General features: G+C 31.6%; 1 protein-coding gene across 2 annotated transcripts in view; it reads left to right on the top strand.

The window, feature by feature from the left end:
- The window catches only part of betaCOP (coatomer subunit beta), an 84,992-nt gene that overhangs the window by 9,107 nt on the left and 48,361 nt on the right, over positions 1-27,524 (top strand). For both annotated transcript variants that reach the window (XM_085820086.1, XM_085820084.1), the window contains exons 3-6: positions 4,986-5,215; positions 7,492-7,661; positions 10,043-10,250; positions 22,705-22,842. In XM_085820086.1, coding sequence (XP_085676212.1) covers positions 4,986-5,215; positions 7,492-7,661; positions 10,043-10,250; positions 22,705-22,842 — 746 coding nt within the window. The remainder of the gene's footprint in view (positions 1-4,985; positions 5,216-7,491; positions 7,662-10,042; positions 10,251-22,704; positions 22,843-27,524) is intronic.

Raw genomic sequence — 27,524 nt, 5'->3', positions numbered from 1 at the left:
TTCAGTAAATTTTTCAATGCCTTAAAAAATAACGAATTTTTAAAGAAAGTTCACACTAGTGACAAATACTATTAACTTCTTAATAATTAGATATATTCAGTTGAGTTATTAAAAATTTCTTTTAATTTGATTCGATTCACTGGTTTCCACAACCAATAAGCATGCAAGACTCCTGTTCAAAAGATCTTTTCAAATGATTAAATCTTTCATTTAATCAATTTTCTGGAGCAACTCTTGCTTAGCTCCATCATATGGACCTTATTTTTATAATTGTCTTTAAAGGTCATACTATATATACTGTAAATACCTTTTTTTGTTTTTGCATTTTATTTTTTCATATGCACAGTGTATTCATGAAGTAGTTAGCAAGCTCCTCCCACTTCTCCTGATTCGTTCACATGTTCAGCCTAGATGCAATACCCATTTGTATTTTTCTTCCCTGATATTTTCCTCATCTGGAGAAAGTCTATCTACAGATTTCAACACGGGTGAGGCCCAGTTTGAGATTCTATCATGAACTGGCAAGAGCAGCACCTTTTCTCCCTGCTGTGTGCCAGTAAACTCACTGAAGTATCAAAGCTGCTTTCCAGTCTTGCAGATTTCTTTGCTTCTGGTGACGAGGGTTCTGTACCTGTTTGCCCTCAAAATAGATTGAGATCTCGACACCCCCCCCAAAAAAAATGCCAAACACAAGGTTGCTGCTTGACTAATTTTATGTTTCACTTTGTCATGTTTCTCTTCTGCATTGATTTTAAATAATATGTGTATTTAATTTTGCATTAAATAAAATTTGCTAAATTTGGTAAATGCTTGTATTTTATTTTGCTTTAAATACTTACAGTGTGTCCCAAAATTAAGGGCACACTCCCTTCTACAACAGAATTCATGTTTAGAATGAAAACAAAAACTGTCAGATAAAGACAGTCACCAAAACCTTTAGACGAGGATGTAGAAAGACACCTAATTTTAATATTTATTCATGAATAGACATAAAAAAATTGCATGAAATACAGAAACAAAATGTACAACAGAAATCGTGAAAAATCTGAGCTCACAAAATTGAGGGTACATGTAATTGTTTTATTACATAAATTATAAAAAAACAACACATTAATATTTTGTAGCATACCCACTGGCTTTGATGACAGCTTCCAGCTGCCGGGACATCGAATCGACAAGATTTTTCGCAATTTCGGGTGAAATGTTTTCCCCACTCCACTTTTAGTACATGCTTCAAATGCTCTTTGCTTGTGATCTGATGTTTTCGAACCTCTTTTTCAAGGTGGGACCACAAATTTTCGATCACATTCAAATCAGGAGATTAAGGGGGAGTGTGTTCAGCTGATTTCGGCAGTGATACAGCGGCCATTCTTTGACAGTATTTGCTGTATGCTTTGGATCATTATCCTGTTGAAATGTGAATTTTGATCCTAGTCTCAATTGAATAGCACTGTCCTTCAAATTATTTTTCAATATATTAAGATAACCCATTTTATCCATTATTCCATCAATAAACACTAGCTTTCCAACTCCCGATGATGCCATACAGCCCCAAACCATTACTGACCCACCTCAATGCTTCACAGTTGGAATTGTGTTTCTTGGATCTAAAGCTCATTTCTTCTTGCGCCACACCATACGATGACCGTGACTGACAAAAACATTAAATTTACTTTCATCGCTGAAAATAACTTCATACCAGAACATTTTAGGCTTTAGAATGTGCTGTTTAGCAAATTTTAATCTCTTAGCTCTATTTATTTTACTAATGAAGGGCTTTTTGAGAGCTTTTCTGCCATTATAACCAGCCCTTCTGAGGATTCTGCGCACTGTTTCTGCAGAAACAGATTTGCCCACAGTTTCCAAAGTACTTGCCGCAATTTTTGGGGCACTTATTGTAGGATCAGTCCTTACCTTGTGTACAATTCTCCTCTCTGCTGCTGAACTGAGAATTTTCTTCCTGCCTCTCCCTGCTTGGTTTTCCAGCATACCATCCTTTCTAAATTTTTGAATGATTTTTCTAGTACAATTTACACTTCTTCCAAGTATTTCTCCTATTTTTCTCAAACATTTGCCTTGATTAGATAGATTAATGGCCAGTTTTCTTTCCTCAATCGTCGTTTCTTTCCTATTCTCCGTATTTGTCACACAGAAAGGTAGTAAGCTCAAATTTGGAATATTCGCATACTAAAAGGTTGTATTTTTGTATAAATCTTAGGTACAAATTATTTTTAAAATTTTACAGGTAGTTTTACACAGTCATTTAAGAAGTGTACTCTCAATTTTGTGACTTTCAGAAGTTGAAGATTTTCGTTTAAGTAATATAATATTTTTTTAACGGAGTTTTATAACTTATTTTTTGTGTAGTTAAGAAGAAAAGTGTATATTTTTTAACGGGACAAAACTAGGAAAACTTGCATAATAATTTTTATCCATAATAACCTACAAATTAAATTAGCATTAAGTATACCCTCAGTTTTGGGACTCACTGTAAATTGTACATTCTTAAGTTTATCTGTGCAGTTATTTACTCATTAATTGTTGTCTTTATTTTCGTCATGTTAAAAAGCTGTTTGATATATAAAAACTTTGGATTATAGTAACTTGGCGATTTTTTGGCGACCAACTCTGCTACAACAGCACACTATTTTTTTTTAGCCGTAAGACATATTTCTTTTCTTTTTATTTACTGAACACTTTTCCAACAATCTTCTATCCGAATTACACTTATGCTACAAATTTTATGGAACAAGACTGCTTAATCATGACAAATATTAACTGTAAAATTGGGAAAAACTGCAGAATCGCAAACTCCTTACCGCGTTTTTCAGAATCGCACATACACATAAACCATGTACATGTCGACTTATTTTTACTTAAAAAAAATCCCAGAATTGCACAAAAATGACATTGCACACACTCTTAACTTTATCCATCTACACTGCTATTTTCTCATAAATTACAAAAATTCGCATGAAAATGCAGGAAAATTTTGTGAATCTTTAAACTCGGTAAAAAGCACATATATGAAATTACCTGATCGCAAAAAAGTATATACCCTTTCCAAGGATGAACGTTTCCACGTATAAAATAAATAAAATATCCAAAAACTTTTACCTCTAAATTATCTATTATATTATAAATGTCACCAATGAATTTATACCGCAAACATTAAAAATGGTTACAAATACTTAGTGTCAAATATTTAAATTATTTCCATGCACGTTTACTTCAACTGAAACGTATACCAAATTGCTACAAACATAAAATTCACAAAATAACTGTCATTTAATTAAAATATAACTAAACCATAACACACGTCGACTTATTTTTACTTAAAAAAACATCCCAGAATTGCACAAAAATGGCATTGCGCACACTCTTCACTATATCCATGTACACTGCTTTTTTCTCATAAATTAGAAAAATTTCACGAAAATGCATGAAAATTTTGTGAATCTTTAAATCTGGTAAAAAGGACATATATGAAATTACCTGATCGCGAAAAAGTATGTACCCTTTCCAAGGATGAACATTTGCATGTATAAAATAAATAAAATATCCAAAAACTTTTACCTCTAAATTATCTATTATAAACGTCACCAACAAATTCATAACGCAAACATTAAAAATGGTTGCAAATACTTAGTGTGAAATACTTAAATTATTGCCATGCACGTTTACTTCCACTGAAATGTATACCAAATTCCTACAAACATATAATTCACAAAATAACTATCATTTAATTAAAATATAATTAAATTAAAAAACACTACTTAAAATATAAATAAGCACATACATTAAATTAATAAAAATTAGCTTACAATCCTAATTACTTTAAACTAAATCATTGCTAATAACAATTTTCCAATAATACCATATTACTTTATTTACTCCTTACATTTAGAACAATGCATAAAAATAATATCCTCAAATAATTAAAAATACTAACTTACCTAATCTTCTTCAGAATCTTGATTACGTGGCGGATAAACTTTTATTATTTCCTCTGCTAAATAAAAAGCAATTGTATGTGTGCCTGTTTCAGGATCTTTAAAATCATACTTATGGTTCACAGCAAGATGTTGAAAACCTTCATCCTCCAAACAGACATATGACTTCCAGCAATCAGATATTATTGTACCAGGTAGAATATACTGCTTAATAAAACTTAATAAGCAATCTTTACTTCTATCTCGCACAACGTTAAAAAAAGACTTATTACTACCCCTTTCAATCCCACTAAATACCCATTTCGAACTCACTTTAGATAGGGCCATGGGATCCAAAAATTAACCAACACTGTTTCACACAACACAGAATGAAGCTAAATACAAAATTTCCAGATTTTTTCCAGATTTCCCCCCTTTTCCGATTAAAGAACTGTAATTCGTCCATTAATGTCACATGACATATCTCATGATCTCTCATTTCCCTCACACAAAATAATGCATAATCGGAACTGAGTACTTCTAACATTATCCCCAAAGTCCTAGGTAGTAACCTTTATCGCCTACCAAAATGTCGCCAAACTACCTGTTACTATATTCCAAAGATTAGCCAAAACTTTTTCTCTGTCAGTGAGTTTTTAGGAAAATAAAATTTTAGGAAAATTACAAAATTAAATGCAACTGGTCAAAAAATTTAAAATAAAATTTATAATAATGAATTTAATATCTTAGTAGTGTATTTTCATCCATATTGTATTTAGTTTAATAACTTGAGTTATGCTTTATAAAATGATTTTTAAATCAGATTTTTCAATGGAGATCTGTCGAAATTGTATTGCTGCTCAACATGAAAATATCCCAGTTTTTCATGCTTCAAGGTTCATAGCTAGGGTTGAAGTTAATTAGTATGTTTTGTAATTAGTATGAATAATTTTGAAATTTTAATAACTCATATGATTATATTGGCTAAATAATAGCTGTGAGTGTAGTATTATGTATTTTTTTAAATCTAAATATATGGTTTTTATATTTCAGAGAAGGGTGATATAAGAACTAAAATTGAGGCTTTGAAGAAGACAATTCATCTGATACTCAATGGTGAAAAATTTCCTTCCATTTTGATGACTATAATACGATTTGTTTTACCACTGCAAGATCATACTATTAAAAAGCTGTTGCTAATATTTTGGGAAATAGTTCCTAAAACAACCTCAGATGGCAAACTCATGCAAGAAATGATATTAGTTTGTGATGCATACAGAAAAGTAAGTGTTGCATTACTGCTGAAATGTGTTTTCTCAACTTGCTTTTAATTTGAAGTATTTAATAGCTTACTCTTGCCAAATTAATTTAAATTTTAGGTACATAAGTGATTTTATTTTTCTGATGATGATTAATAATTGTAGTTAGTCTTTGTTAATTTTAAATTAAGATAATTTTATGATAAAACTGAAGCCATTGCTGAAAGCAATCTGTATAGGAGCAAGTGGAAATTCATGGGTTAACTTAAATTATCAAAAATCTAGGGTAGATAAACAAAAAGCATATTTATAGAAGTTATCACTTTACTGTAGAATCTTAACTTACTTGTTTCTGTGTTTATATGTGATTATTGTAATAGTGCTGTAGATTAGGGGTTCTCAATCGGTGGTACGAAAAGAAGTAAAGTGTTTTTAACTATTAAATTAAAAAATTAAAACCCGAACATCCTGATTGAGGTTTGTCTCTAGCACTCGTAAATTTATGTGATTAAGAGGGGTAGTAGTACTTTGTAGCAGTGGTACTAAAGGTTTTCAGTTTTTGGCTTAGATGGTACGCATTAGTCAAAATGTTGAGAACCGCCGCTGTAGATGATCAGTTGATTATGGTGTTAAAAAGTATGTTGTCCATAAATGTAATAAAATAATCACATTTTTTAAAAAAATTTTATGTTGATTCTGGCATTCTGATTTTTAAATTTTAAATGCTTTGATATTTAATATATTGATCACTAAAGTTTATGTGTAATTCAACTTCATATTGCAGTGCCAACGCTGTAGAGCAAAATGTTGTGCATCTGTAACCTCATGTAACAAAAATGTACCCATTCTTTGTGACAGTACTGCTTATAATAGTAAATATGTTTAAAATGTTAAAATAACATGAATTTTTTTAATGAAATAATGAGGTAAGAGTGATTTGTCAATCTAAGCTGCATAATTTTCAAATGTATAAATTTAGTTAATCAAAATGATGCTTTCAAGTAAAAACTTCAAAACCTTGGTAAGTGAAGCAGATAAATAAAAGGTAAATATTTGTTTTTCCATTCATGTTTGAATTTTTGGAAACTTGCTACAAAAAGAGAACTATATAAAAAGAAATCTGGTAAAAATGGGTTGAATGTGTTATTTAGGACTGATAAAAATAAATGGTATTTGGAAAAATTGCTTGCAAAATTGTCATTTAGTCTAATTTAAATTTAAAAAAAAAAAAATGGGATGAAGGTTTTTTGTATCTGGCATTCTCCCTATGCTTCTGTATATAAACATTACTGCTTCAAATTAACATATATCAAAGCAATAGTTTAATAGCACACATAATCTGGATAGCAGCAGTTATAGATATTACTGTTTTAGTAATTTTGTTATTCGTGGGCTGAATTTGTATCTACAGGACATTTTTAAACCAAAGGAAAAATTGTACTTTTCAATTAACAGAGCATCACTTAGCATCAAACTTAAATACTGGCTCGAAATCTGACTAGATGGTAGCAATCTTAATGATACATAAATCTTCCATGAAAAGATATTATATAGAAGGAATATACAATATATATAAAGTTTAATGCAATACTAAATTATTCCAACTCGTTGATGTTTTTTAAGTAAAAACTGATCATTTTGTACCTGGGGAGAACAGCAGTTTCATTCTCTCCAGTACAAAGCGATTATTATTATTATTATTTTGGGTTAAAAAATTGTTCAAGTTTTACATTATACACATTAAGCATTATATATATAGATGTAATTATCAATGCACAATTGTTTATGATGCGGTATAAATAGGCTACTCTACTTGATGGTTTGGCTAATATTTGGCGCATGGTGTTTCATTAACAATAAAGTAATGAAAATTTTCTGCAGGGAAGAAAAATAAGGTATGTCAGGAATAGAAACTTAAAGGTGAAGAGCGTAACAGATTTTCTTATGCATCTTGACTAGTCCCAAAATTAGGAATACTTGTGTTTGGCCAAAATATTGATTGCAACTGAGAACATTGAAGCTTTCTTTTTTCCATGTCAGATAGTGTAAGAAATATTTTTGTAGTGCTAGAAATAATGATTTTGTGAGCAAAGAAAGTGCACACATGCTTTTTGATACACTTTGTGTTTTTAAGTATAGTTTTCCTAATTTGATTTAATATTGGAAAATTTATGATTATTAAAGCTACATCACAACTGGTATGTATTTATTAGCTTGATTTTAGTATCTGAAAAATGTCACTTATTGTAGATAGATATGTGTTTTATGCAAAAAAATATTTATTTCATGAATTTTTACAGGATTTACAGCATCCAAATGAATTCATTCGGGGCTCTACTCTGAGGTTTCTATGCAAGTTGAAAGAGCCAGAGTTGTTAGAACCTTTAATGCCAGCTATACGTGCATGTCTGGAGCATCGCCATTCTTATGTTAGGAGAAATGCTGTTCTTGCTATCTTCACAATTTACAAGTTAGTTATATATTGGCGCTGTTGGTAGCTTTTTACATTTATATATTAAAATAAATTTTGACTGAGCAGGACATAATACAGTATTTTAGCAATTATGCTCAACCTTAGGGCATATAAACAAATGGCTTGTTAATCTGAAAAGAATATCAAACAGCAGTATAGGCTGTAAATCAAATAAAGTACATGCGTACATTGTATATGAATATTTATTATACACTTATTTACTTAATTGCTAAAAAAAGGAAAAGAAACAGTAATTTTTTAAAAATTGTTCTTTTTAAGTGAAATTGTGCTACTTGTTTGTTACTCAAATTATATAAAAACTGCAAAAATTAAGGGAAAATAGGTGTACATAAAATGACAAAATCAAAAAAGTGCTGGTAACAGGTAAGAAATAAAACTAGCTTGAGAGCTTTGAAAATTATAATTTTCAAAATTCTTGTTGAATTTTACTTCTAAATAAAAAGCAGTTAATATTGTTTCTGAGTGTAGTGGAGTTTATGTGGTCTCAGAATTGGTAATGGAAATTTAATTCGTAGGAAAAGAACATGAATATTCCTATTTTGGAAGGAAAGTGGCTCAACTCAATAACGATAGTTTAGAGAAAAAACCCCCAAGAAGATTTAACCAGAGTTTAACTGAATATGAAAAATGCAACTAATAATCATTAGTGATACCTTTCCATTAGTGAGACCTTTCCACATAAAAATTTTCATTTTGATTATGATATATGTCAAAAATCGTAATTTTTTGAGTCGTGGCAGTTTCCTTCCTTATTATTTAAATTACTTGTAGAACAAATTGAATGTGTATGTTAAGCTTGTTTATTCCCAAGTATATCTGGTCTTGCTATTTGGTTGTTTGCAAATAAGAAAATTGAAGCTAAGATTGTTTCATGAACATTGCATCATCTATTAGTAAATTCATGTATTACTCTTTTTTAGCAAATTATGTTAATATGATCTTCCAATTTAATTTCTGATGCATCTTTATTTTTCTGTATAATTTCTTCAACAGTTGCATCTCTGTTTTTGTAGCAACTTCAAAAACTGTGATCAGAATTTCAAAATTTTTTGTGACTCCTGATGTGTTACTTTTCTGCAGTTATCAAGCTTAATGTGTACAGGTCAGAATATTTAAAAACTGAAAGCAAAAAACAATCAATTTACTGCTTATTTCTACTGCTGTCTGTTTATTTTTTGACCACTAGACACTTAAAAATCAGTGAGTTGAGTGTATTGGATTTGTCGAATGACTCCCACATTTTATTCCCACATTTACACATATCCCACACTTTACACATATCCCACATTTACACATATCCCACACTTCACCCGATTTATCTAGCATCATTTTTCTTTCTTTATGCAATAGACCATTAAGTTCATTGTATGCAAAATGTGTGCTGATTCTGGCATGGACTTCACAGAAAATTGTCATCGTTGCTGTTAATATCTGATAAACTCCAGATATCTTCAAAAATATTCTACAGTTCACATGGCATCAATGTGAGGCAGACTTTCTGTGCGTGATCATGTCTTGTGAAACTCCTTTGTGTTTTCCAGTTGTGCTGTTAGGTTTTGCTTAATAAAACATTTTGTTTTGCCATCTATATTGTATTCTTGCTGTATCTTTATATATTGTCTATCTTTTGCAGTCGGTATGTCCAGTCATGCTTTCTTATGTGAATATGGTTCATATCATTGTTCTCTATCTCCTAGCAAGGTTTGTGCATGCAGTTTTGGGACATCCTGTGTATGATGTTCTATAATATTTATATTCAATGTTTTAAATTTAGAATTTTTTGCATCTTATAAAACTAAATAAAAGTTTTTAATATTGTATTTCAGAAATATCTGGTTGTAATGGAAGTTCTCTGCCGAAAAATATTCTTAATAAAGATAGGAGGGAAAAAACGCACAAAAGCAGTACCTTTAGTGCGGGTAGTAATCACCACCAAAATCACACACACCTTGTACTTAATGATAATGATATATTTACAAATTTCACAATGCAGTGTTCTAAAGCATCAACAGGTTGGTCAAAACTGCTTCTTGAATGTCATAGTCCTTGTTTTTGAACTTCCAGTACCAAACTTTCACAGTTCATATTATACACCTTGTACGTAATGATAATTATATATTTACAAATTTCACAATGCAGTGTTCTAATGCAAACGCTTTCTTTTAAATGCCAAAAATAGTTTGATTAAATAGGATTAAACACACCAACGCGAACTGTTTGTGCAAATGATACTTGCAGCGGTGGAAAACTTTTGCTAAAACCCAAATATATTGCAGCATTTTCATTTGCAAAAATAAATATTGTAATATATATATATATATATATATATATATGTATACTTTTTTTTTTTTTTTCAGAAACTTTGAATTCCTTATTCCTGATGCTCCTGAACTAGTTGCAAATTTTTTGGAAACTGAACAAGATATGTCTTGTAAACGTAATGCTTTTATGATGCTTATTCATGTTGACCAAGAAAGAGCATTAAGCTACCTCAGTTCATGCATTGATCAAGTTCATACTTTTGGTGATATTCTGCAATTAGTAATAGTCGAACTCATCTATAAGGTTTGTTTTACATACTTTTCAAATTTTTCTCCATTTTATTGCACAGATGCTAGTTCTTCAAACCCAAGTAGTTGTACCCAGATTTAATAAACTAATAACGTTTTTCGCAATACTTTGCTGCTATAATTTTTTGTCCTTTCAAAGTCTGTTTTATAGAATTTGTGACACTAATTAATGAATCATTCAATGAGATTATTATCAAACAAAAATTTTGACTTATGTATTGAAATAGTTACAAAATGTAAACTTTATTATGCTAACTCAGGTGAAAAATCTAATCATCCAAATTTAAGTTATCCTTCAATCTGATATGAAGCTGTAACTCCAAAATTTTTCATTGCATATATGTTATAATGAGATTGCATGGAATGAGGGTTATTAATCACTGTACTTTTTAACATATGTAAATAACCTGTTTCAATTTATTCTATATACTATTTCATACTTTTGTTTATGGAAGCAGCATATGGTTGCTGACATTTTTTAGCAAGAATAAATACTGTTAATTCATTGGGTATAGAGTATGAATGTTTCAAAATTGCTAGTGTTTTTGAATTAGCATAATTTCACATTTTTCTAAACCTAGGTAACGAAAAAAGTGCTCGACATTTTTTATGTCCCATTTTGATGAAGCACTTAGAAGGAAAAAAAAATTACTTAGTCTCTGGAAAAGTGATGGAGGATTAGTGTAACCATTAACCTGCACTAACGCTTTTATGTGGTGCACACACAGCAATCATAGCTCATCCAATGTCTGTCATTATTATATTCCTGTTTTGGGGTATGGTACTTTTTCATAAGAAAAACTTTGATATATCTGCTGTGGAAATATTTAAATATGAAATAATATAAAGCAGTATCTAAATTGCAGGATAATGTGTATTTTAATACAGTAGAACATGGACTTTAGATAACTCAGCATTCTATAAAACTGCCTTCTCCTCCTGAAAAAAAGTCTGATATCTTCTTTCCCCACCTTTTTTTTAAAGTATTTATTTTCATTGTTGAGCTGTTTGCAGGATAATTTGATTCATGGTAAGGATACATTTGGTTATTTTTTTATAGCCTTCAGGAATTGATTTCTTTATTCTAACCACTCCCTTTTGATTTTTAAAGGCAAGAAGCTTCTGTTTGTGAATTTTCACAAGGATAATTACATACTGTGCTTGTTTCTTTTGGTGTTTCTGCTGCCTTTTTTGAGGTAAACAAAAGTTTCGATTGTCGCATCTGAAGTCAGAGTGTTGTACTATATTGTAAACACATCTTTCAAAATAAAAAGGAACCGAACAATATCACGATGGAGGTCAAATGAGATGCAATAAAAAGATTGGGTGAAGGTATAAATAAAACTGGTATGAATTCAGGTGTTGAGTGGGCAGTTGGAGGTTGAAAAAAGGAAAGACTAGAAATTTAGTGAAAATGTGCAAAATGAACTTATAACTTTAAAATGAAAGAAAGCATGAAAAATATTGAATATGAAGAATGAACAAGACACCGTGTACATGTTTCTATGATTTTACTAAGAACACCTACAACAAGCTTCATTTTTTTGTGGGATGGGGGTAGGGAATTATTGAGCAGTTTTTTGAGAAGAATGAGAGCCTGGATTTAGTGTAAGTACTGGTTGGCTTGGAAGAAAAAACGTGATACAGAGTACTGATGATTATTGCTGGTTTCCCTTAAATAATTACTTTGATTTCAGCATTATTTGGTTAAACAATGGAATATTTGTAGAGAAAAACACATTCTAAACTAAACTCAGTGATGTAAACAGCCCTAATGGGCCAAGTCTGCAGTGTCCTGAAATCTGCTTTCTTGACCGTGGGCTCCGGGGTGCATAAGCATATTCTCTGAACCAGCGGTCAGCTTGTCACAGGACCCCCCAGTGTTTAGTCCTTAAGTGAACTTGGTACTCATTTTATCAACTCAAGGGATGAAAGGCTGAGTCGACCTTGCTCAGCCCGGGGTTTGAACACTGGACCTGTGGTGCTGCTGCACGATGCGCTAGCCACTGCATCACTGGGCCTCTGAAAAACATATTCACTGAAAAATATATACATGCAAGGACTTATAAATTAGTGAAGACAGTGATCTCTGTAGAGCAGAGCTTTGCATCTATTAGGGGAATAGGCCTTAATTTTCTAATATTACTTTCGAAAGCTCTTGTATCTGTGAGTGAGAAATGTGCTTTATGCTGTAAAAGAGAGTTATAATTCTGTTTTGTAGCAATGTTACAAGTGAATATTAACTATATTTTTTTTATGCTTGGCTGTTTTGTTCGCCTGTTGCATTAACAACTGATGTTTATAAGGAAGTCAACATTAATTATGCATATGAAAATATACAAAGATGTGCAAATAACAGTAAGAGTACACTCTTATTGGCTTGCCTATTTGGTGCTGAAACCACTAAAATGCAAGGGTGGAATAAGCAATGTTTAAAGGTTGTTTTTTTAACAGTTTGTTTCTTCAGTGGAAACATTTTTTAAATCCAAGAAATCTTCCACACAAAGCAATTCTCATCACACCCCGATGTTGAAAAATTACATGATAGAAGTATTAGAGCCTTTTTCTTTTTAGAAAGTTAACTGCAGTATAAAGTTAAAATGAGATAAAAACATTTTAAGCTTACGTGCTGAAACCATGTTTATTAACAAACATAAAACTGGAGCTTTTGCAGATGACCTGTCTGCTTTGTCACCAGGAGCTGGAATGGATAGATTAAGTTCATCTTCCTTTATGTTCTACAGGGTTGCTGTACTCAGAATTATTGTCTAGATTATGGAAGGTTGAAGTAAGGCCTCTGTTGCAACGAGGTTTTTCATGGTGATTACAAGTGCTTCTCTGACTTTGAGGCTGCTTTTATGCTGGGGTTTGACAATAATTTATTACTATTCCATTAAATTTTTTAAGGTGTATGCTTGCAATATATTTACATAAAAGATGTGCTGTTTACATTGATGAACTGGTTGGCAGAGACAGATTTTTATTATTATTATTTTTTTTATGCTTGGCTATTCTCATTGATAGATTTCCAGATGTTGAAGCAAGGATTCACTGCTGCAAGAAAATTGCTCATGGTGATGTTGACATATGGATGAGGCAAGATGACAATGATCACTTTATAGAAGACTGTGTAATTATTGTCCTTGTAAAAGGGGGGATTGAAGAACCTCAGCATGAGAATATAAAAGACTATACAATATATGACATGCATTGGAGGACTGAAAGCCTTTTAGGAAAGTCTGCATAATTTCATGGAAAAAAATTATCTGCAATTAACATTTTATTCTTGCACAATTTTTATAATGAAAGCACAAAGAAAAAATGAATGTGGGGTATAGTCCCAATTAGGCAGATTTTCATCCAAAAGGTTTAGCCACTTTGCTTATAAATTACATAACTTTTTATATTTTCACACAGTAGTTATATTTTGCTATGTTATATATTTTCTTTTATTCTTTATGCAGTAAAGGAATTTAACAGAATTTCAGGTGAAATATTATGAGTTGTATATAATTTTAATAAATTAGTTTGCAGCAATATATTACAAGGCGTTTAACCGAGATTCTGTAAAACTGATTGTTTTTGGTAACTTGTCATTTACTCAGTCCACATTTCGTCAAGTTTGAGTGGTTCGATGAGTGAACTGAGCATTACTTTAGTTCAGCAGATAAATTACAAAACATTATTTTTAAATGAAATGTGCACATAATAAAATTTTATATGTATTTTTAATGTTTAACATTTTATATCATGCATTTTTACTTCCTTGTACGAAGTAAAAAGGAAGTATTGTAATCGCGAAAAGCTTCAGGCAGCATGTTTCAACGAAAATGTCCACTTTGACAGCTTTCGAAAGCAATTTAACGATGTTTTTGCGTGATATCTGTACGTAAGGACAGAATAAAAGACTCTTTTCCTCCAAAAAAACTAAAAAACTGCTTTAAAATGAATTCTGAAGAGAATTTTTCGTGGTGTGACATTACAGCTACTAGCACCCCTCGCAGGTACAGGTGCTGAATTATAACTTCCTGTTTTGTTCGCGGACGAAATGGACCATACCTGCAAAAAGCAGGACTGCAGATAGAACCCCCTGGGAGTTTCCGGACACAAGGAACTAATTATGTTCTCTTCGCAGATAACAAAACGAGTGAAATCTTTGTGTAAGAGTTCTTCATGTGATTTTGAGGTGACGGGACGCATCTTTTGCATTCTAAACCACGCCAGTGGTTTCTGTAGAACAATAGTTTTTTTTATGCTGTAACTACAGTAAAAAGGACGTTTTTTGCGTCCAATCTGCGTTAGCGGATATTGTATGATTTAGGGCTGTAATGATCAGTTTATTTTTATGTTTTAATCAAGAAATCTATTTTAGTTTATCAAATAAATAATTTAAAAGACAACCTGTCTTTCTTTCACCCAACACGGGTGTCCTGACGTTACAGCTATAATAAACGGTGGCAACGGTTCAGATAAGAAAATCCATGCAGAGATTGCAGACCGCCCGAGTCTGAAATTCATCTCGAGTTTGTAGGACAGCCATTGTCCGAACATCATCAGTGTTTGCAGATAGTACAGACCACCAGGCTCTGAAGTGCAGCATGAATTTACGAACATCCGTTCGAAAAGTGATTTACAGCTCTTCGAAGTGGGGAATAGAATCCACGAAGAAGTTACGGACATCAGTCCAGAAAAAAAGGAACGACAGTCTCCTAAAATAAGCTCATCTTTAAGCACGGTGATAAAGGTGCTACTTGTGCGATCATCTTTTGTGTTCGAGAAAATTTACCGCAGTGAGCGTGTGGGACAATCATTGTCCAAAGATCATCAGATCATGTACATTGTGATGTGTAGAGTATTGAAAAAGTGATATGTGGGTGATCACCCTTGTGATCGAGAAAATTTAGATCATCAGATCTTGTGTGTGTGCGATATAGGTGCCTGGATCATCAGTATCCATAAAATCTTAAATTGTGAGAAAGCGAATTTGTGACGGCATCCGGTTTTGCATCGCAACCATTTCAACTTTCCAGTCCAGATGGGTAAGTACCTTGGATTTTTATATTGAGACAGTAAAGTAATTTAATTTATTTCTGTAAATTAGTATGTAAGTTCACATAACTGTTTTAAGTCAACTTGTTCCTGTAAAGCTTAAAGAAATGTGCTTTTTGGGTTTTATGTTACAATAAGAAAGTATAAAATTTAGAATTTAAACCTGTGTTAATAGATTTTTTTTTTTTTTTCCATATCTGAAATGTTAATGTGTTGTGCTTAAATTAAACTTATATATTGGATTGTGTAAAGGAGCAGAATTACTGTAACTTGAAGGTTTTAATGTTAGGTGGCATTCTGACATATCATTTCTAAGACGTTTTGAACGTTATAAATATTAGAATTTCATTTAAGGTGTGTCAAACTTTTATTTGTGTAAGAACTGAGAAATTTTTTTTTCTATTGAAGGAGTAAAAGGGGAATGATAAAACCCCCAGTATCTTTCCTTTTAATGGTTGTCATATTAATGTTAATCACTAGCATATGAATAGGTATTGTGTAATTTATTGTATTTCTGAATGCATATTTTAACATATCCCAAATTTTGAGGAAAGTATATTGTATTATCATAAGCAAGTGTGTTTTACACAACTGAATTTAAAGCTTTTCAGAGGATAATATTATTTGTAGTTTCATACGTCCTCAAGTAGACAATTTTTGTTTTTATTTTTGAATACATAAGGTGCGTATTATAGTGTAAACTGTCTTGTTTTTGTCTAACATCTGTAAAATAGGTTGTGAAAAAAATTATAAAAGTTTAATTTTTACTCTCTCTTGTGAAAATGATATCTGTTTAAATCAATTGTATGTATCTGTAGTGTGAGGGAGCTAAAATTGTTAGGATCATAATTTTGGTTATATCATGGCATTCTTAGCAAAAGTTAGGAAAGAGGATCTTAAATCCTTGGCTGAAGAAATAGGGGGAAAAGTTAGCCCTGAACTAAGGATATTGGATTTAAGACAGCTGATTATGAGAAATGAATCCTATGAGGAGGAACTAGTGAAAGGCCTGTTAGAAAATATCACTTCAACGAGGCTTGAGAGAGAAAAAAAGGAGCAGGAGAGAATTAAGAACAAAGAAGAAGAGAGGCAAGAAAGAATTAGGAGAGAAAGAAGAAGAAAGGCAAGAAAGAATTAGGAGAGAAGAAGAAGAAAGGCAAGAAAGAATTAGGAGAGAAGAAGAAGAAAGGCAAGAAAGAATTAGGAGAGAAGAAAAAAAGGAGCAGGAAAGAATTAGGAGAGAAGAAGAAGAAAGGCAGGATAGAATTAGAAGAGAAGAAATGGAATTTGAATTATCCAAGTTACGTTTACTAACCGCTAATGGAAATGACTCTGGAAATGGTGGGAATGAAGTGAATGGACTAAAAAAAAGCCGATACGATCTAAAAAAAATGATGCCAAAATTTGATCCTGAAGAGAACGATATCAGTTTGTATCTAGTCATGTTTGAGCGCCAAGCAAAGCGTGCGGATCTTCACCAATCAGAATGGGTTTCGGTTTTATTGACAATTTTGTCAACTGACATAGTTCAGCTGATTATGCGAGAACCAGAGCAGCAGGCTTATGACTACGATTACGTAAAGAGGATATTGCTTAAAAGGTTTAAGCTTAGTCCAGAAAAATTTCGTATCAAATTTACGGAATCCCAGAAAAACACACGAACCACTTGGAAGGATTTTGCCTTTGAATTAAGGAATTATTTTGAAGAATGGATTGCAGGTTTGGAAGTTAGCGATTTTGAACTTTTAAAGGATTTCATGATAACGGACTAAATGAAGCGCCGTGTAAACGTCGAAATGCAGCAGCATTTTATTGACGAATGGTCGAAGATAACGACTCCAGATAAATTAGCAGAAATGCTAGAAGAGTATGAAAACGTATGTGAAACCCGGAAGAAGATATCCCTTATTCATATTTCTGAGTCACAACGGGGAAATAAAAATCATTTAAATTCAAGAGATCCGCAAAAATATCACCAGTCTGAAGGGGAAGATAGATATGCCTCTGACAGAAAGGAACATCTCCGGAATCAGAATGAGCATCAATTTGATATGAGAAGACCACTTAAGTGTTATTCGTGTGGTTCCACTTAAAGCCTCAATGTCCGGCAGTTAAAAAGGATATCAAAACTCCGTTTACTGTAAATAGAGTCCAGGAGATTGAAAAAGATTGTTTAGCCCCGTATCTAACGATGGCTAAAGTGAACGGTTTTGATCTTCCAGTTTTGATAGATACCTGGTCATGCATTGATGTAATTTGCAAGAAATATCTCGCTCCTTCGATGCTGACGGGCGAGACTTTTTAGGTAAAACACCCGTTTGAAAAGGCCCCAGTTTGTTTACCCTTAGCAAACATTACAATAGAACTTTTGGCCAAGTAACAACAAAAGCTGTGGTCATTCGAAATGAATTGGACACCGGACATTCTTTGTTAGGAAACAGAACTGCCAAAAAATTAGCAGTAGATCAACACGATAAACTTTCCTTTCAAGTAAACGCGGTGGAGACTCGAGCTTTAAGTCAATCAAGAAATGAAATCGGAAAATGTTGTCCACTGGAGTCTCAACGCGGCGAACTTGTACCCTCAGGCGAAACTCCATCCTCAACAAAAGGGATGAAGGAGACCAATTTCGCCCTTCGTGAAACCGAGGTGAACGACCTGACACTACTTACTATAGACCACGTAGTGGTTATCTGATCTACAAAAGAAAAGTGTACCATCTTTTGATTTAGTCGCATTAAACGATCACAGTAACCTTTTTGGAAATGTGAACGAGTTAAGTTCCTTTTCGGTTCGGCACGAACAAGAAACTGTAGATAAGCTAAATGACGTTTCGTACCAACCAGACTCTGAAGGTTTGCAAATGCCTAAAAATTTCGTGGGAGAATTGCCCAAGACACTGAGTAGTGTAAATTTACCAAAGAAAGTAGAAGAGACCCCAATTCATCATTTATCTGTACTGGTGCCAGGTACTGAAGGGTAAAAGGGGATTAAATATAGCTACTTCATGAATGATGTAAATCCAACTTGTAATGAGGTAGTTTTTTCTGATTTTAAAGTCAAATTACATGTTTATGTACATGTTTATTTTGAGGTCAAATGTAGTAGTTCTCATCCAGGTGTTGGGTTACCATTGAGAGTTTATCACAAACAGAAAATTAAAAATCTGCAAGGTTTCCCTTTTCAGTGTGGCTAAAAACATAATTAATGTTAAATTTGGAATGTATATTGTATGTTGTATATTACATTTTTTCAGAAAATTATACGTTCTTTATTTGTATGTGTATAATTAAATTTATTTCTCGGTATTATGTTGATTATATGCTTTTTTTTTTTACTGGCCTCAATATAATTCTTGTTATATATTTATCCTTGGTACTTAGCCCAGTGTTGTTGTAAAATGTATTAATGCTAATAACTAATTTGTTAATTAGTTTACTTTGAAAACTTGCTGTGGTAGCTACCGGGAATTGGAATTCTGAAAACCCCCGCTCCCCAGGGAGAAAAGGGGTTGTGACGTTACAGCTACTAGCACCCCCTGCAGGCACAGGTGCTGAATTATAACTTCCTGTTTTGTTTGAGGACGAAATGGACCATACCTGCAAAAAGCAGGACTGCAGATAGAACCCCCTGGGAGTTTCCGGACGCAAGGAACTAATTATGTTCTCTTCGCAGATAACAAAACGAGTGAAATGTTTGTGTAAGAGTTCTTCATGTGATTTTGAAGTGACAGGACGCATCTTTTGCGTTCTAGACCACGCCAGTGGTTTCTGTAGAACAATAGTTTTTTTTATGCTGTAACTACAGTAAAAAGGACATTTTTTGCGTCCAATCTGCGTTAGCGGATATTGTATGATTTAGGGCTGTAATGATCAGTTTGTTTTCATGTTTTAATCAAGAAATCTATTTTAGTTTATCAAATAAATAATTTAAAAGACAACCTGTCTTTCTTTCACCCGACACGGGTGTCCTGACGTTACAGTGGCATCTGTATGAACGTATGTACGTATGTATCTCGCATAACTCAAAAACTAGTAGCCTCAGAATGTTGAAATTTTGTATATAGGACTACTATAACATGTAGATGTGCACCTCGTATTTGGTTTCAATCGGCCATGCCAAACGTATATAAATATATTTATAAATATATCCACTCTGTTACACGGCTCAGTAATCTCAGTTTCTTTACTCTTATATGTTTATAAATTGTACATTTTTTTCTTTAAAAATGATTGAATTATGTTGCTTTTATCTTCCGGTTAAGGGTTTTATACCTTTAGTAAATCTGTATGCAATATTTTTAGAATTATCAACAATTTAAAATTTGTTTAAGTGCTGCTAAGCCTATTTTGATGGCAGCCATTCCTTGTTTACATTTGAAACAGCTGAGTAGTGAATTTGTTGTCAATCTAGAGAAACATAGCTAACGTAGAAACGTAGCAAAGATAAACGCCTTCATTTATTATTGCAATTTAAATCATGCTTAATCCTTTCTGGAATTTTTTCGAGGAAATGAGTTTTTAAGATTTACTTAATTTTTAATAATTAGTAATTTTTAGTAGAGATATTTTGAGTTTTTATGTATTTTTGCCTTGTCACAAAGGGAGAACTGAATTAATTGAATGAGAAATACTCAATCGTCTGTGAAAAACTGTTTCTTTTTTGTTTTGTTTGCTTAATTTCTTTTATACATTGTTCTAGCTTTATTATAGTACTAGAATAGAACATGTGGCAACGATTAGATAATTCTTTAAATGATACAAATTTTGTGCATTCTGAGTTATAATATGAACGAAATATAATACTGTTAAGTGAACCTAGTGCCAGAGTGTCGCTATGGTAAACAAATAAAGTGAATTTTAAAGAATGCACTTATTCTATTCTGGTTTATGCGCTGTCGGTGAAGTAGATATAATTAAATCCCATAAGTTTAACCCTTTGCGGCTCAGTGTTCCACTACATGGAACACTTAAATTGAATCACTTCTGAAACCTTTAAATTCAACCGTAAATAAATAAAAATGCCTTTATAATATACTTTGAACTTTTTTTTTAAACAGTAGATAGCAGAATATCACAAGGAGACACAGAATTTTCATTTATTATGTGTTATTAAAATCCACTTTTTTCAAGTAATTTTCTCTATTTTTTAATGATATAAAAAATTTTATTTGGAAAAAAAATTAGGCATAATTTTGCTGTCTGTACTCCAGATTATTTGTTCTATATTTTTTTTTAATCTTTCATACAAAAACCATACACTTCTACTCATTTTCGTGCTGCACTGCAATGCTCGCTTAGTCGCACTTTTAAAAGCTCTGGCAGCGCAGTGTTCCACCTCATGGAACACCCACAGAATTAAAACGGTCAGTGCAATTTTTACAAAATTTTACCTGTATACTCCTTTAGGACTAAATAGACTGCATACAACTTTTTTTGTTGAAATTCCGACGTTAACGTATAATGCGCCGCAAAGGGTTAAACAAAATGCAAGAAAAAATGCATATAATTTAATATTCCATACAAGGAAGTCATGTGGTGTACACATCAGATTTTTATTTTAGAGAAACCTTCATCTTAAGGCTGATTTAAATTTTTAAACAAGATTATAGTCTCATCCTTTGTCTTTTTTTAGACACAGAAGAAAGACATGTGCACTGTCTAAATAGATAAGATTCTATAGCTAAAGTTCATCTCACATATGATGTCTGGGATTAAATGAGCTGTTAATGAGATTTTCATCATTTGCCATATATATGATGTAAATTTGAGTCAAATTCTCTTGTAACATCTTTTTCAAGAACATTCTTGGTAAGATAATTATCTTGTGTTGCCTTAACCCTTTGAAGGCACTGGTATATTAAATATACCAAAAATCAGTCAATTTTTTAACCTCCTAAAAATGCTATATTTTTTTACACGTAAGCTGTAATTTTAAGTTTCTAGTGTTGTTTTTTTTGGGGGGGGGGTACTAGAAGATAGTACTACCCTATCAACGCTCAATATTTTACAGCTGTTAAATTAATATATCTCATTCGAAGGTCTCGTGTTTCAAAATTCATAAATTGTACTGAAGGGGAGGCATTCAAAATCTGTAAATGTGCAACATATGCAGCCTGAACTTTATATATTTATTGATTTTCAATCAAAATGGATGATTAAAAGTAGATTATTTAATGATTTTTAAGAATGTTATATAAATTATACTAATGCCAATGCAAGACTTGTCATTATTGGCCATTGAGCTTGTCTTTCTTCTTTACTTTTTGTGGTGAGAATGTTTATTTATATTACAGCTGTTTATGAAAGAGGCTGATACTGGGCCAAGAGGCCTCATAATAGGGGGAAAAAAAGAGCTTCAAATGTCTCTAATTAAGCGCATGAAGCCTCTAGTAAAGAGCTATTCTTCCCGAACAAAATCTTATATTACTACCTTATTTATATAAAAAAAAAAATTAAAAGGGTTCCCTACAGGGCTGAATATAGGAAAAAAAAAAAAAAAACGGGGGGGACTTTGAGGTGTATTAAATATAAAATAGATGCTCAATCAGAAGTGTGGATGTGGGAGGAGGGAGTTCTGAGAATCTGATCATAGCAAGAGGAATGTTCTTTTTATGGATTATATAAAGTATAAAATATAATTTCATAAAAGTAAATTTTCATTTTTCAGCTTGCATTTCCTTATAGCATTATGCTGTTACAGGCACTGCACGGTACAGTTCATGCATGCAATGTTATATTTATTAAATTTTTGATAAAGTAATAATATTGGATGCAAATCTTTTTCAAAAGCTTTTTTCACATATTTTGCATAGATGTGTTCAACTGCATAGCATCTTCAAAGTGCTGAAAATGTTAACTTTCTTTCTAAAAATTTTTTACTCTAAATCTAAGTAATCACATTCAACTACCCATTTCTTTAGATACAAATTAAAAATATGCAAAAGTTGGTTAAAAAAATAAAAAATTAACTATTGGCAGCTACATGGAAAGTCTTATGTGGCAGTGGTAAAAGTATCAGTCCTCAAAATTTAGGATTTCACTCTAGTTTATTTTAAGCCTCAATTTTATGTTCTTAGGATTCATTTGTTAGAGTTTACGTAAAATTTTACCACAATTTAAATTCATCTATATACCACCCATGAAAGGGGTATTAGAATAGTCTTGTTGTTAGGTATTCAATGATGTATCTAATAACTTCCTTCTTTACCATCAGTAGAAGGAAATTCAGTAATCATGAAATTTTTCAAATTTACTTTGAAAATCACTTGTCCTTCATCATAACAGTGTCTGTACCTTTTTTGTGTGAGTATCCTATATAGTTTGGAATTTTTTAAAATCAGAATTGGGTAATTGTTTTAAATGAAAACTGTAATTGTGTTCCTTTTTAAAAACTTCCAGGTTTGTCATGCCAATCCATCTGAAAGATCCCGTTTCATTCGCTGTATTTATAACCTTCTGAATTCAAGCAGTCCTTCAGTTCGATATGAAGCTGCTGGGACACTGGTTACATTATCTAGTGCTCCAACGGCTATCAAGGTAAGTAAATTATCACTTTTTCCTTATGCAGCTCTCCTGTATAAAGATTTTCAGTAATCTTCTTGTCAAAATTAGATCATTATGTTCCAAGGAAATTATTTTAAATCATCAACATAGCTTATTTCAAAGAATCAGGTTGAAAAATTTTAAATAATTTGTGTGAAATTCAGCGTAGAATATTGGCCAAATCATATCTTTAAGGAATTAGCTATTTATTTTAAAATTTAAGCATATTTAAAATATAGTCAGCTTCTGATTAACTGGTTGGTGAATTAACTGAGCTTTGTCTTAAAAAAAAGTTTAGTTATTGGAAAAAGATGGAAAGTTGGATAAATTAAAACTTTGTGTATTTGTCTGCTGATTTATGAGCTCACATTATTAGCCCAAATAGGCATTAGCCCAAGATGGCTAATAGTCTCAAAACAGCATATAGCATTGAATCGCTTTAAATGTCTAAATCACTTTTCAGGTTGTTGCCACTAAATATTATTGCTCTGTATTATATTTAAAGAAACTAAATTATGAATAATCTATGTAAATGTACGTGTTTCTCGCATTGTGAAAAAACAGCTGTACTTAGAGTCGTCAAATTTTGAATAACGTAGTCTTCCACCCGAACATGGACATCTGGAAGCCCGAATTCTTAATTTGTTTTATTGTCTATTTAATATTTTATTAAACTTTAACGAATATTTTATTGAAAAACTCAACAATTTCAAAGCAAGCAGTGGCAACACTAGGGAATAAAACATTATTTCCAGGTTGTGAGACTGTCTATCAGAAATTTTTTTTAAGATATGCTGTTTTGTGATAATGCACAATGTGGCATTATACAAAATTTTCTCGAATTGTGTTTGTAATTGAAAAAACGTTATGCCCGTTTGGGCTTAATATAAAATCTGAAAGCTTTGAGATTTTTTTTGTCTTATATTTTCATAAATAAATTGTGTATTATGTTATAATTGCATATTTTAAGTTTAGTGGTTTGCATTCTTAACAATGTTTTGAATTTGTTCCATTTTCTAAAAAAGATGCAAGCGTTTAAATTTTCTAGCTGTATTCAGGCCTGACAAGGAAGACAATATTTGAAATGCATTTATTGTGTTGCTTAAGTAGTCTGCTTTACATTTTTATCAATGTTTTGTATTTGTATCCATTGCTTTTAAAAGTACCAGAGTTTTAAAATTCTAACTGCAGTTAGGCTTAATGAGCAAGACAGTTTTTACATTTAAGCAAGTTGGAGTGAAAGTGAATTCAGCCATCGAGTTTTGCATTTGACTTTTTTCCTTAAGAGTGTTTTTAGCATAATTTGCCCACTGGGAAATTTTTAAAAAATAGCTAAATAAACAAATATGAGACTTAATTTTTTTTTTTTTTTAGTCACTTCTCTTGAGCTCTGAACTTTCTTTATAGCTTTTGTGTAGTTGTCAACATTTTGCTGATGTGTATGTGTTTTTTGAAAGATTATGTACTAGATTTTATTGTTAAAGCCTTGCTGTGATAAAATAATTTATTTTGCAATACAAGTGGTTAATAAATAATACATAAAATAGGTTCTAAAAATAGCAAAAATGTTCAAGTGGTAGCGGATGAGAATAATATTAAACTGATTGGAATGATTAATCTCAAAATTATTGTGACTTGGCTTTTATTTTTTGATATTTTTATTGTATTTCTTCTTTTGGATTTTAAATTTCGTTTATATTTCTATTGTATTTTAATTTGTGTTTTATTCTCGTGAAGTTATTAAATATTTATCATTGTTCAGTTGCAGCATGCCATCTGTCAAGTATAAAGAAATTATTCAACAAGACTTATGATGTGATAACTGTACGGGAATCATATTATTGAAAATAAATTTGCATGTTTGAAAAGGGTTGGAGAATGGGGATGATGAATAGTTGTAGATCAGCTGTTGTGTTTGCTGTTAAAAATAGTAGATTTCTGGCAGATTTGATTTCAGATAAATTGTTGCAGTTTATGTTTCTATTCAGAATGATTTTATGGCAATTGTTTCTGTATATCTCTCTCCAGCAGAAGATTTGCACGAAAATTTAATTAAGTTGGAGGGTGTTATTAAATGTTATAACTATTTTCTTGTATTAGGAGATTTTCAACTCTATACATTTTAATTGGGAAGCCAGGAGTATAGATAATAGTGAAATTTTAGTTTTTGGTTTCAGTTTACACAATAATTTGATTCTCTTCTCCAATTCATTGCCTACTTTTGTATCGCCAGCTGGGGAAGGTTGGACGGATTTAATTTTAGAGTCCTTTAGAATGTTCTAGATGTCTGTGGAACTAATTATTAAACAAGAAGAGTAGTTGAGTGATCATAAATACATTTCCCTTAATTTGAATGAAAAATGTTTGGAATATGGATGGGAAAATTAGATTTTCATGTGATATACAAAGAGTTGAAAGATATGCTAAAGGTTTAAGGAGTAAAATGAAGAATTCAAGTAAGAAATTAATAAATATTGCAGAGAAAGATGAGCTTAATGACTTTATTGTTAAATTAGAAAATATATTAGTTAATAGAGCCAACAGAGTTCTGAAACTTAAGAGGAAAGATAGGAATGTTGTTCTGTGATGGACACAGGAGCAGCAGAGATTAAAATGATAACAGATTAAAAATATTGATGAAAATGTTCATATAGAAAGGAAGATATTATATAAAAAGGAACTAACTGCATATAAGAAAGTGAGTAAAATAGGATTCATTGTTGGGAGTGCAAAATATTATGGAGGATTTCTTTATGTGGCTAGTGGTTAAACATGCGTTTCAGAAATGAATAATCATAAAAAGGTAATACTGATGTGAATAATTTTGAGGTAATTAAGGGTTATTTTAATAGGAACTCTGACTGTGACTTTGTTGAAGATTGTGTTTTTGGGTGTGGATTTGTTGCTAGATGATAGATGTGCTTTTGATGATCTGTCATTTTGTTTGGAAGCTAAGAAATTATGTAATCATAGTGCTCCAAGACCGGATGGAATCATAGCCACTATGGTAAAATTTTATATTGGAAAAATTCTGATTAATTTGTGTAATTATATAATAAATGCCTTGATTTATGCTATCTTCCTAAAGAATGGAAAGTTTCTAGAGTTTATGCAGTAGAATATCAGAGACCAAATGTCTGCGTAGGAGAATTGGTTATGTTTGTTGACAGTTCGGGATATAACAATGGAATTGGTGTAGCATATGTCATTTATTTGTTTGGTGTAGAAATAGACTATGGAAAAATTTACTTGAACCTTACAGTTCGGTTTTTAAAGCTGAATTGGCTGCTATCATATTTGCTCATAAATGTATTTTTGAAAACCTGACCATAAAAATATATTTAATATACATTCAGACTCACTATCTGGTTTGGAAGCAGTGGTAGATGCAGATAACATTAATATTTTAATCTCATACATAAAAGATCTCTTTGTAAAAGTTGAGAAAATACATGAAGGGAAAAAGACCTGGGTAAATGCCGATATTGATCTTATAGGCAATGAAGAGGGCTGACATGCTGGCTGTAGATGCTGCTATGGGTAATGCCAGGAATACATTCGATATTCAAGCATAAAAAAGAATTGTTATTGGTATTAAATAATAATTATCAAAAAGAACTGTTATTGGTAAATTAATTCTGTAATTTTTGTAGTGCTGAAGGCAGTGCATGACATTTCATCGAAGACTGCATATTATTGCAACATGTTAATGAAAAACATGGCAACAGAATTCCTTTATGTTGCCAGGAAAGAGCTTAGTTTGCAAAAGATTTGATGAACTTTATAAATAGCAATAAAACAATGCAATTTGATTTGATGTTTTCACAGTATTTTTGTTTTAATCTGTGTTGGGTATGCTGCATCAACCATGAGGCTGATTATTATTAGCCAGGAGGGATGCAGCACACTTGTATATTACATTACCATCTGGGTAAGCAATATTGCTGCAGGAAATACAAAAAAGAGAACAAATGTGACAGACTGAAGTTATAGTATTCAGAAATTCTTTTTACCCAGAACAGTACAGAATTTAATTTTGCATAGTCTGAAGTATTATTAACATTATTAAATTATCATTTAAAAATAAATTGTTAAATTGTAAAAAATAAATTATGTGTACAGCTATTAATCTTTTGTCATCTGCCATCTTCGATCAAAATTCAGGTATAATGTAAGAAAAACATCATTCTTTCTGTTTTAAAATGTTTTCTTCTTGTTTAGATTACTGATTTAATTTACATAGCCAAATAAGCAATCTTCAAATTAAACTGCTTAAAAATACAGGTAAATTGTTAGTAGTATTTTCTGTTAATTTATAAATGTAGTTTATATTTCCCTTTCCTGTGTTCTTTTAACTGCTGTCAGATGAACTACCTTTGAGCTAACAGTGGACATTATTTCTGGTATTATTTTGGTTAATGAGTTTATATTATATTATGGTAGATTATTATTGATCTTAATAGTAACTCATCTGAAGAGGTGTTTTTTTTTTTTTTTTTTTTTTTTTTTTTTGTGTGTGTGTGTGTGTAATGAGTACACAGTGTACAAAAACAATGTACAAAAGCAAAACAAACAAAACAAAAGCAAACAAAAAAAACTTTCATTGAATAAGCACCATTTTATTCTATGCCTTTTTGCCATTTCTCAGATAGCTGGAAGATTCCTTTTTTAAAAAA

The sequence above is a fragment of the Stegodyphus dumicola genome, chromosome 7 (genome assembly GCF_044657685.1).
Source record: "Stegodyphus dumicola isolate Sdum_Otavi_A_Nest chromosome 7, ASM4465768v1".
In the NCBI taxonomy this organism is placed as follows: Eukaryota; Metazoa; Arthropoda; class Arachnida; order Araneae; family Eresidae; genus Stegodyphus; species Stegodyphus dumicola.
This window is presented reverse-complemented; position numbering and strand designations above follow the sequence as displayed.